General features: G+C 40.5%; 1 protein-coding gene across 2 annotated transcripts in view; it reads right to left on the reverse strand.

Annotated features, from left to right (window-relative positions):
• The window catches only part of cyfip1 (cytoplasmic FMR1 interacting protein 1), a 206499-nt gene that overhangs the window by 157843 nt on the left and 33683 nt on the right, over positions 1-14973 (reverse strand). For both annotated transcript variants that reach the window (XM_080197622.1, XM_080197621.1), the window contains exons 2-5: positions 7732-7855; positions 6198-6287; positions 4689-4766; positions 619-720 (exon numbers count right to left, since the gene is read on the reverse strand). In XM_080197622.1, the coding sequence (XP_080053748.1) occupies positions 619-720; positions 4689-4766; positions 6198-6287; positions 7732-7848 (387 nt within the window). In that variant the 5' untranslated portion in view covers positions 7849-7855. The remainder of the gene's footprint in view (positions 1-618; positions 721-4688; positions 4767-6197; positions 6288-7731; positions 7856-14973) is intronic.

Raw genomic sequence — 14973 nt, forward strand, 5'->3', positions numbered from 1 at the left:
TGCTGGACCAGCATTTATTGCCCATCCCTAGTTGCCCTTGAGAGGGTATTAAGAGTCAACCACACTGCTGTACCTCTGGAGTCACATGTAGGCCAGACAAGGTAAGGACAGGAGGTTTCCTTCCCTTAAGGACATTAGTGAACCAGATGGGTTTTAATGACAATCGATAATGGTTTCAGTCATTAGGCTTTTAATCCCAGAATTTTCTTGAATTCAATTTTCACCATCTGCCATGAATTCGAACTGGAGTTCCCCGAGCTTTACCCTTGATCTCTGTGATGCTAGTCTTGTAGGAAGCTAACCACAGTGATCTGAGTACAGTACAAATTAGCAGTATAGAGAATGTAACCGCAGACAATTTCTTTCAACTGAAGTGAGTGCAAGACAACATGTCACAGGTTGAAGCCAACAAAAGGCAAATTTTGTACAAACATCTGCAAACGTTTCTTCACACAAGATAAAGAAATAGATGCCCAAAGACAGTAATGGAAGTAAGACCCTGGAAATCATTTAATTAGACACTGCACTGTGAAAACATTCTGGATAGAGATGTTGAAGTGGACAAAACGAGCTTACCAAATAAGCCTTTGTATGCTTATTTATTTTTTGATAGCTTACCTGGAAATACATGAAATTCATAAGTTTTGTGACCTCTGGCTCAAGGACTTCCACTGTCTTTTCATAAATTTCTACCCTGTTAGGCTGCTCGTTGCATTTAACCTGTGGAGAAACATAATTGTGAACCAGATGTGTTATATAACAATATTCCGCAGTGCTGCAATGTCCTTGCAGACCATTTGAAATGCCCATTTCGGAAGGGGGAAATCTAACAAAAATAGCAGCATGTTTTTTTAAATTAATTTATGTGATGTGGGCATTGCTGGTATTTATTTCCCATCCCTACTTGCCCTTCAGAAGTGGTAATGTGCTGCTTTCTTGAACCGTTGCAGTGCCTGAGGTGTAGGCACATCCACACTGCTGTTAAATAGGGAATTCCAGGACTTTGACTCGGTGGCAATGAAAGAACAATGACAAATTTCCAAATCAGCATAATGAGTGACTTAGAGTGACCAGGTGGTGATGTTTTCAGGCAACTGTTGTTCTTGCCTTTCTAGATGATAATAGTCATGAGTTTGGAAGGTGCTGCCCGTGGAACCTTGCAGATGGTACATATGGCTGCCACTGTTCGTCAGTAGTGGAGAGATAGAATGGGGCAGGAGTAGCAATTAAGTGGGCTGTTTTGTCTTGGATAGTGTCAAGCTTGAGTGTTGTTGGAGCTGCACTTATCTAGGCAAGTGGAAAGTTCCAGACTTGTGCTTGTGGATGGTGGACAGGCTTTGGGAGGGGGTCAGGCGGCAAGTTAGTCGCCACAGGATTCCTGGCCTTTGACTTGCTCTGGTAGCCACAGTAGGGGCTGGTCCCATTCAGTTTCTAGTCAATGGTAACCCCTAGGATATTAATATTGGGGTATTCAAAGGTAATGTCACTGAATGTCAAAGGGTGAAGGTTAGATCCCACCTTGTTGGAAATGGTCATTGTCTGGCACTTGCCTAGCGCCAGTGTTATTTGCCACTTGTCAACCCAAGCCTGGATATTGCTCAGTTCTTGCTGCAGTTGCTCATGAACTGCTCAGTATCTGAGGAGTCACAAATGGTGCTTAACAGTCATTGTGTGCAGTGATCTGTGAACATCCCCACTTCTGATTTTATGAAGAAAGGTAGATCACTGATGAAGCAGCTGAAGATGGTTGGGCCTAGGGCACGATTCTGAGGAGCTCCTGCAGTGATGTCCTGGAGCTGAGATGATTGACCACCAACAGCCTTTTGTGCCAGGTATGACTCCAACCAGCGGAAAGTTCCCCGCCCTCTATCCTGGCTTCTGTTAACTTCAGTTTGCTCAGGACACTTGATGCCATACTCAGTCAAATGCTGCTGAGTCAAGGGCAGTCACTCTTGACTCACTTCTGACAAGGCAGCGAATTATAGGCCGGTTAGTTTAACGTCTGTTGTAGGTAAAATGTTAGAATCTGTGATCAAGGAGAAAATAGCGAGGCATCTCGAGGAGAATTGTTTGATAGAGCAGACGCAGCACAGTTTCGTTAAGGGGAAGTCGTGTCTGACAAATTTATTGGAGTTCTATGAGGATGTGTCTAGGGCGGTGGATAGAGGAGAGCCGGTGGATGTGGTCTTTCTGGATTTTCAGAAGGCGTTTGATAAGGTGCCGGACAAGAGGTTATTACAGAAGGTTAGAGGGCATGGAGTTGGGAGTAGGGTGTTAGCGTGGATAGGGGATTGGCTGTCAAATAGGAGGCAGAGAGTGGGGGTCAATGGGTGCTATTCGGATTGGCGGTTGGTGACTAGTGGAGTGCCCCAGGGGTCGGTGCTGGGGCCTCAGCTATTTACCATTTATATAGATGATCTGGAGGAGGGAACCGGGTGTATGGTGTCGAAATTTGCTGATGACACCAAGATTGGTGGAACGGCAAATTGTGCGGAGGGCGTGGAGAGTCTGCAGAAGGATCTAGATAGGCTGGGCGAATGGGCCAGGAACTGGCAAATGGAATTTAATGTTGGCAAGTGTGAAGTTGTCCACTTTGGTCGGAATGATGGTAGGAAGGCCTATTACTTACATGGCGAAAAACTGCCGCACGCAACGGTGCAGAGTGACATCGGTGTCCTGGTGCATGAGTCGCAAAAACCCAGCCTACAGGTGCAGCAGGTGGTCAGGAAGGCGAATGGGATGCTGGTCTTCATAGCGAGGGGGATTGAATATAAAAGTAGGGAGGTCTTGCTGCAACTGTACAGGGCACTGGTGAGGCCGCAGCTGGAGTACTGTGTGCAGTTTTGGTCGCCGCACTTACGCAAGGATATTTTGGCCTTGGAGGGAGTGCAGAGGAGGTTTACTAGGCTGATACCGGAGTTGAGGGGGTTGAACTATGAGGAGAGGCTGAATAAACTAGGCTTGTACTCGTTAGAATTTAGAAGAATGAGGGGAGATCTCATTGAGACGTATAAGATGATGAATGGGATGGATAGGATAGAGGTGGAGAGGCTCTTCCCGCTCAGAAAGGACAGTAGGACTAAAGGGCACAGCCTCAAGATAAAGTGGGGTGCGGTTTAGAACGGAGTTGAGGAGGAACTTCTTCACTCAAAGGGTGGTGAATCTCTGGAATTCTCTGCCCGTTGAAGTGGTGGAGGCTGCCTCGCTAAATATATTTAAGACGCAGGTTGATAGGTTTTTGATAGGCAAGGGGATTAAGGGTTATGGGGAGAGGGCAGGAAAGTGGAACTGAGCCATGACAGATCAGCCACGATCTTATTGAATGGCGGGGCAGGCTCGAAGGCCTACTCCTGCTCCTATTTCTTATGTTCTTATGTTCAACTCTTTTGTCCAAGATTGAACCAAGGCTGTAATGAGCCTGGCAGAACCCAAACCTAGCAATCTGTGAGCAGGTTTTTGCTAAGTGCCACTTGATAGTATTGTTAATGATCAAGAATAATCTGATGGGGCAGTAATTGGCTGGGTTGAATTTGTCCCATTTCTTGTGTACAGAACATATCTGGGCAATTTTCCACATTGCTAGGTTCATGCCAGTGTTGTAACTGTTCTGGAACAGCTTGGCTAGGGGCAGGCAAATTCTGGAGCTCAAATCTTCAGAGGACGGTTAGGGCCCGTAGCCTTTGCAGGATCCAGTGCTTTCAGCCACCACTTGATATCACATGGAGCGACTTGAATTAGCTGAAAACTGACATTCGGGGTGCTGGAACCTCTGGAGGATAAGATGCATCATTCACCCAGCAGTTGTGGCTGCAGATTGTTGCAAAAGCTTCAGCCTTATCTTTTGTACAGATGGGCTCCTCCACCGAGGGGGGGGGGGGGGAAGAGAGAGAGAGACATTTGTGGAGCCTCCTCTTCCACCAGTGAATTGTTTAATTGTCCACTACCATTAACAGGTGATTGCACCAAGACTGCAGAGCTGAAATCTGATCAGTTGTTATAGAATTGCACAGCTCTATGACATGCTGTTAATGCTATTTGGCATGCAGATAGTCCTATGTTGCACCTTCATCAGGTTGACACCTCATTTTTAGGTATGCCTGGTGTGGCTTCTGACATGTCCTCCTACACTCTTCACTGAATATGGTTTGATTATGAATGTGGTTTTGTTGACAGTCTCAGCACAGGATATTCACAGGAATCAATTTTTTCTCAGATTTAAATCTTCAATGTGAATCCAATATTTAAAAGTATTAAATTATTAGATGAAGAAAAAAGTAAAATGGAAAAATTTGATCAGTCCAAGGACACAGCTTTTCACAATAAAAAAATCCAAACTTTTCCCTTTGATAATATTGCAAATGGTGTTGAATTTAGAACTTATTGCTATGTGCTGACAAACACTTTTACAACATTTCTGATGTAACAGTTGCTTTGTGTTAATAGATACAATCATAAACATACCTTTTCCCTGCTTATAAAAGGAACCCAAACTTGATAAGAGGAAGTTGCTACAAATTTGACTGAAAACTGGCCTTTTTTTTTAAATATAGCTGACAAATTGAATGTTAACAACATTAGTTGCCGCCCCAATTCATTTTTAAACAGCACAGAGGGAACTGGCCAAATTTCAAAATTCTTTTAAAAGAATACAATTTAAAAGGAGTTCCAGCAAATCCGTGTTGCTATACCTGAGGAATAGCTCTTGAACAACTTCTCCAAGTGTACAGCATAACAGCATACTCCTGCCCCTCCTCTAGCATTTCATTCTGAAAGCAAAAGAAATACAGAAAGTCAGTGTTGTACAATGACACTTTAAACGACAATCTGAGCAAAGTGGAATAAAAGGCTTATTTAGCACACTCCTAGTTCTCGAAGCAGGGGTGATACAGTGGCACACTGCTGGGCAGTGGTTAGCACTGCTCCCTCACAGCATCAGGGACCCGGGTTTGATTCCCTGCTTGAATCATTTTTTGTGCGGAGTTTGCATGTTCACCCTGTGTCTGCATGCGTTTCCTCCGGTTTCCTCCCACAGTCTGAAAAGAGATGCTGGATGGGTGCATTGACTCAAATAGGCACTGAACTGTGGCAACTAGGAGAATTTCATGGAAACTTCATTGCATTGTTAACGTAACCTCACTTGTGACTAAAACTTTTTAACCAGTATGTTAAAAGAGGGAGCAAATACCATGGATCTGGCAATCTGAAGTAAAAGCATAAATACTGTAAAAACCCAGCAGGTTTTGCAGCATCAGTTCAGAGGGAGAGAGTTTAACATTGTGAATGCAACCCAACACTCTTCCAAAGAGCTATAGTGGACTCAAAACTTTAACTCTGTTTCCCTCTCCGCGTATGCTGCCAGACCTGTTACGTTTTCCTGTACTTAACGAATTTGCTAAAAGGAACACTGATTCAGAAATGATTACGTTCACAACACAATGAATCATTTTGAAAGGTTTCACTCATGAAACCAGTGTTTACAGTGCCCTTAAAGTAAACCAGCATAAAAACTTGTCTTTATTGGAACTTTAGCATCCTCAGCAATCCCCGAAACATTTCACAGCCTATGAATTAATTTTGACACACTGCTACAGGAAACTGGCGCGCACACATTACAGAAGCAGCAAACAATATAGATGACCAATTAACTCTATTTAGTGATGTGGGATACATGTTAGCCAAGCCAGTGTGAGAACTTCCTCCTTTTCAAATTGTAACAGGAGCTGAGCAGGCACATTCATCTATCTGAAAAGACTTAATGTAATAGATTTTGAAAAAATATATCTGCAGTAGAGTTGTATGGCCACTTGAGTTGGTCATTGAAATAAATGTGATGTCATGTTTCAGGAACAGTTATTTGAGCGTATCACAAGAATGGGGATAAAGGAATTAGGATTCAGACAAACACAGAATTAGTATTAGTGCTGATATGGAAGTTAACAAGCAATAAACTGGTTGGACCAAGCAGTGTTTGTATTGTGCAGAAATCTGATCTTATGATCTGATCTCCAGTCAGATTTTCTTAAAAATAAGAATTGCCCTGTTGAAATTTGGGAACTTGCCAAACACAGGAAATATACAGGAAACTCAAGACAGAGACAAGATGCAACATCAAGCTAGTGCTGCCACAAATTAAGTCTCAGATCCAAAGAGGCGAACATTTACACAGAAGAAATTAATTTTGCTGTGATCTCCATTACCATGCTTGAATGAACTGTTGCTTGCTCAATGTATCTTGCAATTCCTGTAACAAATGCATTTCTATCTTCAAAGTTGGTATTGAAGTTTGGCTAGAAAGAAAGAAGAAAAAGGTTATTCTGTCAATCCAAACGTTACATTGATTGAATGCAGAACAAACTTGCAAGTCAATGCGCTGATGAAATTACTGTTTCATTTCCTAAGGTGCTTATATTAATCAGTCCAAAGAGTGGTTAGGCGGATTAGCCATGCTAAATAACCCCTTAGTATCAGGGGGACTAGCTAGGCAAAATACATGGGGTTGTGGGGATAGGGCCTGGGTGGGATTGTGATCCATGCCGACTCAATGAGCTGAATGGATTCTATGATTCAATGATACACTTAACACAATGTAGACAGTGATGCAGTGGTAATGGCACTGTGCTAGTAACCCAGAGATTGACTCCTAACTGCTCTCAAGGAATGGGAATTAGGAAAGGGCAACAAATGTTTCTTTTTATTCATTTAACGGATGTGGGCATTTATTGCCCATCCCTAAATGCCCTTGAACTGAGAGGTTTACTAGACCATTTCAGACAGCAATTAAAAATCAACCACTTTTTTATTTATTTGTTCATGGGATGTGGGCATAGCTGGCTGGGCCAACATTTATTGCCCATCCCTGGGGGCACTTAAGAGTCAATCACATTGCTGTGACTCTAGAGTCACATGTAGGCCAAACCAAATAACGGTGGCAGACTTCCTTCCCTAAAGGACATTTGTGGGCCAAATCAATTTTTAATGGCTTTCATCATCATCACTAGACTTTTAATTCCAGGTTTTTATTTCACCATCTGCCATGGTGCGATCAGATTATTATGCTGGGTCTCTGGATTGCCAGTCCAATGACAATACCACCGCCTTCCAATATCAATGGGAATGCCCTACGCCCATGATAGAATAAAAACAACAGATTTGCCAATGTAAGGGCTACCACAGAACAGCATTTAAAAGGAATATTTATGCTCTGTTAGACATACAAACACACATCTCAAGCTGCTACTGAGAAAGACAGAGGGGTTTCACTTTCCTAACCTGTTCTGACACTACCATTTCTTACTGTGATAGTTTAATGAATACCTGCAGCCTACAGTATCACATTCTTCAGATATGAACAAAGGCTGTGAGAGCAAATTATACAACTGTAAAAGGCCTCATAAATGAGCCAAGTCACTGGGGAAGAATTCTTCTGGTCACTAAACACAGCAACTTAATAAGTGCATTAGAAAAGAGTTGTTTATTATGTCACTACATTCTGCAACCAGGACAACATTCTGCATATCCAGGCCATGCACACACATACTTTCTGGCATGGGTCACTGAATGGTAAATGGAAGGAAAAATTCCTGTTGATTTTCCTCCCCTCACTAACACATGGCATGAGGTCAACTGTATTATTATAAACTATTGTTCTGCTTTGGCAGAGATCAGTTAATATGACAAATTGCGTGGATTAAACATGATAATGAATTAACAAAAAATTCAAAATCTTCTTACTTGGTATAACAGTGATGAAGGTGGTGGTTCAATACAAGGCTGTTGGTCAGGCAATGGCAAGTCTTCCAAAAGATCAACATTGGACAGGGCATCTTCCAAGGTCACTTGTGCAGTCATGGTCCCTCTGAAATGGAAAATGAAATTGAATAGTCATCCAATTCATAGCACTTACCTGACAATGCCACCTACATTAATATGCATTTTTATTCAAAAGCATGGGCATAAAATTGGATTAATAGCAACCATTAATTTTTTAAACATAGTCCCAATGGGATGTGGGAAAAAGACTTAAAGCAATAATGTTTTCTCATTCAAGTGTAATAAACTAGGAATCCATTTTCAATTCAAGCCAGAATGAAGTCTACCTAATGGCTCAAGCATACAAATGTACACATAGGTTCCATCCTATTACTGCTACATAATTTAACCTTTCTTCGCCTATGGGCATTACTAGATGAACGAACTCACTCGCTGTGCTTATTAAATAGATTAAATTCACTGACAGCCTGACTAGGAGAAACGCTAAAATGAGACAGATAAGTAAAGTTAAAACAATTGGTTCTGCAGCACCATTTCCTGCAGGAAGTTTTTTTACCAAAATAAAGCCACAAGGAAGACACCATGTAGAGAAAGATTATTTTCCACTGGGCATTTTATACAAAAATATAAATTTTCATTGCAGAATATATTTTTGCCATCTATTTCATAATGCATAAACTAAAAGTAAACCCAATTCCATTATCATGCTTAAATTTCATTACTGTTGTAATACTTTTATTTTTAGGCAAAGTGATGAGTCAGACCAATAATAGGAGATGGCTGATAACATGGAGTTGACAAAGAAACTGACATAATTAATGCAAATGAAGAACTCTGTTGGACAGTTCAGATAGGATAATGGATGTCTGGCGTGTTACTGTAATTCAACTGAGTGGTTTCCATGCTATTTTGCAAATCACAAGAGCAAAACTTGAAGTATTTATGAATGTCAGTGGAATCAATAAATTTAACAGCTGCCTTAAATTAACCAGATATGTGCTGTCTTTCATCTACATGGCACTGCCATTAGAGCATGATGGAAGCAGATTCAATCATGGCTTTAAAAAGGGAATTACCTAAAGAGAAGAAATTTGCAGGGCTAGCTAGTGGGACCAGCCAACCTGCTCTTTCATACAGCAGCATGAACACAATAGGCCAAATGCCCTTTCTCTTTGCTCTAACGATTCTGCAGGAAGGTGGAAATGTGGGATTGTGGATACTGTCAGATCAGCGATGATTTATTAAAAAGTGCAGTAGGCTCAAGGGGCCAAGTGGCCCACTCCTTCTCGTTCAAATGTTTGCATAATACCATGTCCTTTCACTAAGCATGATTTATCTGCAGAGAGGCAAAGGGGCCACAAAGTGAGGCTGGCTCAATTATATGCAAGTAAAGGTGATGTTTTCAGACTGGTTCAATATTTGAAATCTCATATTATAATATTTAACTATCTTCCAAGTACTACAGTTCCTGAATCTCCATTGACACATCCTGCAGGATTTCCTTTTGGCAAAAGGATCAACATTTCAATGAACCTGAGCTTTAGCTGTGCAACAAACAAATACATATATTTTACACATTTTTACAGAAAAGGTAACTAGTGTTGCAATCAAATTAGGGACCAGTAACCTTTTGTTTAAAAATAGACAATAACTTCCAAGTTGCAAAATCTCGCAAAAATGCTGGCTCCTTCATTAGCGATTTGAACTCCTCACTTCCAAAGATCTAAGGTGTGATCTTCCTGGCCCGCTGCATTACTTAAGGATCTTACTTTTCTAGCTGTTAATCTCTTAAGTCAACATGGCTCCAACCTTTCAATTCGAATAGAGTTGCTTTAGTTGCATTTATCCCAATTTTTATCGTTAAACCTTAATTTTCCTGTAACGAGAAATCTCTAAAGTATTAACATGAACCATTACCGAGACATTTGTAACACCAGCCATAAACATTCACCTCATCCACCAAGTTTCTCTCAATTTAAAAGGCTATTTGATTACAAGTCCAGTCCATTAACAATTAGTTAAGCAACTTGAATACAAGAACACAAAACATAGTAAATGTAAAATCACTCAGTGCTTCAGGCCTAATCTGTCATTCATTAGGGACTTCTACTTCCAGCTCCATCTTCCCACACCATCACCTGCAACAAACATCCCTGCACAGTGGCTTGCATTGCTGCCTCAGTGCCAGAGATCCAGATCCCAGCTCAGATTAGTGTGTGTGTGGAGTCTGCACCTTCTCCCGTGTCTACGTGGGTTTCCTCTGCGTGCTTGGTTTCCTCCCACAGCCTGAAAGATATGCTGATTAGGTGCACTGGCCACGCTAAATTCTCTGTGTATCCAAATAGGTGCCAGACTGTGGCAACTGAAGGATTTTTACAGTAACTTCACTGCAGTGTTAATGTAAACCTACTTGTGACACTAATAAACTTTAAATTCCAATTTGCTTTTTGAAAGTGCGCAGATGGTTTACTCAAGTGAGAGGCCCTTTTAAATTCTTCACATGTTGAAAGAAGCTGATTTGCGTAGAGGCTCAACAGGGGCTTTCAAATTGCTGTGCTTACAGGGAAGATTGTCTGCAACTCCACTTAATCGTTTTTCTCTTTATAACAGCAAACGCACGTTGCACAAACTCCTCCAGCTTGCTAACTTCGCACATTTACAATCCATCTGTATAAAAACAAACCACTTGGGATAAACAGGAACTGTTGCATTTTGAGGCACAGGTCAACCAAGATAGTCGCACTCGCTCCTGACCAACCCATCTCTCACTCAGTCTCCATGGACTATTATACAGCTGGAATTGGATCCAAGCAAGAAGTCTTAAATTCCTGAAAGTATTACCGAATGCATTTACAATTTCATTATCAACTACTGCAACATCCAAAGATACCAATTTATAGTGCCAAATTAGAAACAATTTTGTCATGAGTTTTCAGCCAGTAAGAACTTGGTTAAAATACTCAAAAATACGTAGGATCTTTTCAGTCCAGCTAAAAATTAATCAATCTCTGCTGAATTCAAGGCGGCAACAAACTAATTTATTCACCAGTCTTCGTATAATTGAGCTAACATACTGTGCTGGTCAGGTAAACAAAACCTATCCTTTTTTCTATACTCTTTGATGCATTTATATCATAATATCGTGCTGAAAATTGAGGATAATTCAGTAAATCTAAAGATCAAACAACTAATTGATTTCTAAACAAATAACATTTTTTACTAAGTACTTTCTTAGGACCAGATTTTGGGTAGAATTGACCTGTGTGTAGAGGGAAAATTTTGGTGGGGAGGGGTCAAATAGAACAGAAGTGCAGCCAAAATTATTAACATTATATCTTGAGGAGCCAAGTTCCAATGATATTTTTCTCTGGAGATTTTGACATACCGGGAATAAAGATGAACTAAGAAACAATTAAAGAGCAGTAAGGAACATATCACTTGCTAAAATATGAAATGTTGAAAGGCCAACTGATCCTCAAAAAAAAACTAATCACAGAAATACTTTGTTAGCCTACTCCTGTTTTCATTCCTGCGTTTCCCAAGGCCACAGTGTTTTAGTCATGCCAGTAATGGGAACTGCAATAGTTTAACAAGGGTGGAACTAACATTTCCAATTAACGTGGTCATCAAGGCATGATTAGTTTACCTTCAGGAATGACAGATTTCCAAAATATAAATTCCTGAACGAAGATAGCAATTTGACTCCCCCGGATTCAATTGTTTCAACTGCATCATTGAGCACTGCGTGCTAGAAGATTGCAGTATTTAATTTCTTCAAATGTCAGGTGATATGAATGCAAATTTGCCCTATTCCTATGCTGCTAATATAGCAGCAGCTTAAGCTGTTTCAACTAGTTAATTATAATTTTGTCAGAGTGAGGCATCTACAGTGCACGCCGTTGGTTACAGCATTTATCTGCATGTCAGCTTGAAGTATTTTTAAGCCATACATTGTTTGGAAAGTATAAGCTGATAAGAGTGTGGGGAGAACAAGAGGGCATTTGGGAATTGAAAGCACCAGGGGAAACAACAGCCTAGCTCCTTAACCAATGAGATTTCAGGACTGAGAAGGAAACATGAAAAACAGAATAGGGTGAATTAAGTGTAAAACTGAGTAGATAAATAATCATAGATTCCCTACAGTACATGAGGCCATTCAGCCCACTGTGTCTGCACTGACTCTCCAACAGGGCATCCTATGCAATCCCAGTCCCCTAATCCACACATCTACCCCATTAATCCACACATTTTTGGCCACTAAGTGGCAATTTAGGGGCAATCCACCTAACCTACACATCACAGGACACTACAGGGCAAATTTAGCATGGCCAACCCACATAACCTGCATATCTTTGGACTGTGGGAGGAAACCAGAGAAAACCCATGCACAGAGAGAAAGTGCAAACTCCACATAGATAGTCACCCACTGCCAGGTTCCTGGCATTGTGAGGCCGCAATGTAACCAATGCGCCATGGTGCCGCCCATAAAAATCTTTTAATGTTTGTTTCAGCCCAAAGAATAATTCATGCCTGATAGAACTTGAACACAATCCCTGGTTCCAGAAGCTAGTGCCTTATCCATTAGCCACTGAGGGAAAGAAAAATTGGAGTAAAAGAATAAAAAGGTAAATTCAGAAAGTGAACAAAAATTACATATAATTTTTGTTGAGAACCTTGGAAAAATCTGCTCCATGCAGGAATGAGTGAACACTTAAAAACAATACCATTTCCAAACAAAAGGTTTATTGATATTCTATTAAGAATGATCATATTATTACAAAGGATTAGGGTTAATTCCAAAATTGGATTTCTATGGTGCATTTAATTGACAATTAATGTGCAATACCGACAAAAACGAGATGGGTTTGTGCAAAGTAAATAATGAAGCAACGTAAAAATTGTCCAGCAAATTTTGAAGATTTGCATCTGTAGTGAAATGTATCTATCTCAATCCCTGAATTCGTTGGCTGAAATGTAAATTAATAATGACTAAAAATTAACGTGGCTCTTTTCCAGCAAGGATCAGTTCACTTACAATTGTTCACAGTAGCTTTTTAAAAATTTATAGCAATGATACCATATTGCTGATTATGCCACATATTCAATGTTATATTTAAGAAATAAGACTTCAACCAAAATTGAGCTAAGTTACGGGTTGTAATATTGAATCAAAAGCAGTGTGGAGAATGTTAGTATTCCAATTCTCAATTATTAATTTACATTTCAGCCAACAAATTCAGGGATTGAGATAGATACACTTCAGATGCAAATCTCCAATTCTCATAGCATACTGTAAGACTATAAGACATAGGAGCAGAATTAGGCCACTCGGCCTATCAAGTCTGCTCCACCATTCAATCATGGTTGATATTTATACTGCACCTTGTGCAGTAAGCTGGACTCAGTTTCATGGATCCTGAAATGGGACAATCAGTATGGAGTCACAATCCCAGAAAATTGTATCCACCTGCACCCAGAAATTAGTTGCATCTTCTCACTACCTCAATTAGCATTGGTCTGTTGGGCACTTGCGTCACTATTGGCACATCTTAGGTGTCCAGCAGTCAACACATTCTTTAATAGTGATGAGCAACCTGCAACTCAAGACATGTTGAGCATTGCCCTAAAGCAGAATTGCCACTTTCCACTGATTTCTATCTACTGGTATGACTTAAGTGACATGCATGGAAAACAAGGGGACGTGAAGTAAGATGCATGCCGATTCTGTACAACATTGACTGAGAGCCACAGACTCGCTCTTCTTCTAAAATGTAAATCTTTCTTACATTTTTACCATTTTAAGTTGATGATAATTATTTATATATTAATAGAGCTAAGAATTGTTCGATAACTTGGTATGTATTAAATGTATTTAATCATATTCATGGGGTCATGGTTAATGGACAAACCTGATTTCAATCTTGCGTCACTCAGATGAATGAGGGCCATTCACGCAGCCCATTCACTAGCCTAATTTGCCCATCATTGTTGTAGAAACTCCAGAGGCTGCTTTAAGATAGGGCACAAAAAGATTGATAAAGCAAGTGAGATGGATGCATACCAACATTCCGAAAAAGTGGGCCTCAGCTGTGGAAGTGGGAAAATTCAGACTAGTAAATAACCTTAAAACCAGATAGAGGCAATTTATTTGCTCCTGATTCTCTTATCATTGAGTATTATTTTACCCTCCAAGCATAGATCCCCAGAAACTCCCAAGGAAGTTCAAAAGAAAGTAAAACTTGCATTTATATCATGTCTTTCACAACTACCAGACATCTCAAAGTGCATTACAGCCAAAGAAGAACTTTTGAAGTTACTGTTATAATCCAGGAAAAGTGGCAGTAAATTTTGCACATTCCCACAAACAGCATTAATGTGATAATAATTATGTTTCTGAGATGATGATTGAGATATCAAGCTGAAGATATGCAGGGTCTCAGCATTTCTTCCATTTGCTGCTGCATTGCAGTCAGATGTGCACCATAAAGTCCCAGCATTACCTGGGCAGATTTTTAAATTGACATGAGTCATGAAGCTAATTTCCAGAATTAAAATAGTAAATTAAGATTTTGCATTAGCTGTGAGAAATTTACATAAAGTCATACATACTGGGGGCATATTCTCTGCTGCTAGTAGCATATTCTGAAGTGGTAGTTTGACTAGGGAAAATAGTCCCTTCTATTTATCAATGTGACAGTTACTTGCCAGAATTGAAGGAAATTGAGCAACTGCAAGTAGCAGCATCACCTATCAATAGCCTGGGAATTACCACTGACCAGAAATAGAACTGATCCAGCAACTTTTGGTGACAATATCCAACACCGAAAGCTGTTGCTTGATTGATATCCCATCCATCAATTTAAACACTCCCTCCCTCCACCACCACCAGTGGCATCGGTAAGTGCTATATACAAGACGCACTGTAGCAACTCAATGCTCCTTCAACAGCACCTTCCAAACTTGCAACCTCTTTCACCTTGATGGTCAAAGGCAGCAAGTTCCTTTCCAAGCCACATGAGCTATATTGCTGTTCCATCATAGAATCATAGAAACCCTACAGTGCAGAAAGAGGCCATCTGGCCCAGAGTCTACACTGACCACAATCCCACCCAAGCCCTACCCCCATATCCCTATATGTTTACCTGCTAATCCCTCTAATCCATGCATCTCAGGACACTAAGGGGCAATTTTTGCATGGCCAAT

Source organism: Carcharhinus amblyrhynchos, chromosome 10 (genome assembly GCF_965287045.1).
Source record: "Carcharhinus amblyrhynchos chromosome 10, sCarAmb.v2.hapA, whole genome shotgun sequence".
Classification (NCBI taxonomy): Eukaryota; Metazoa; Chordata; class Chondrichthyes; order Carcharhiniformes; family Carcharhinidae; genus Carcharhinus; species Carcharhinus amblyrhynchos.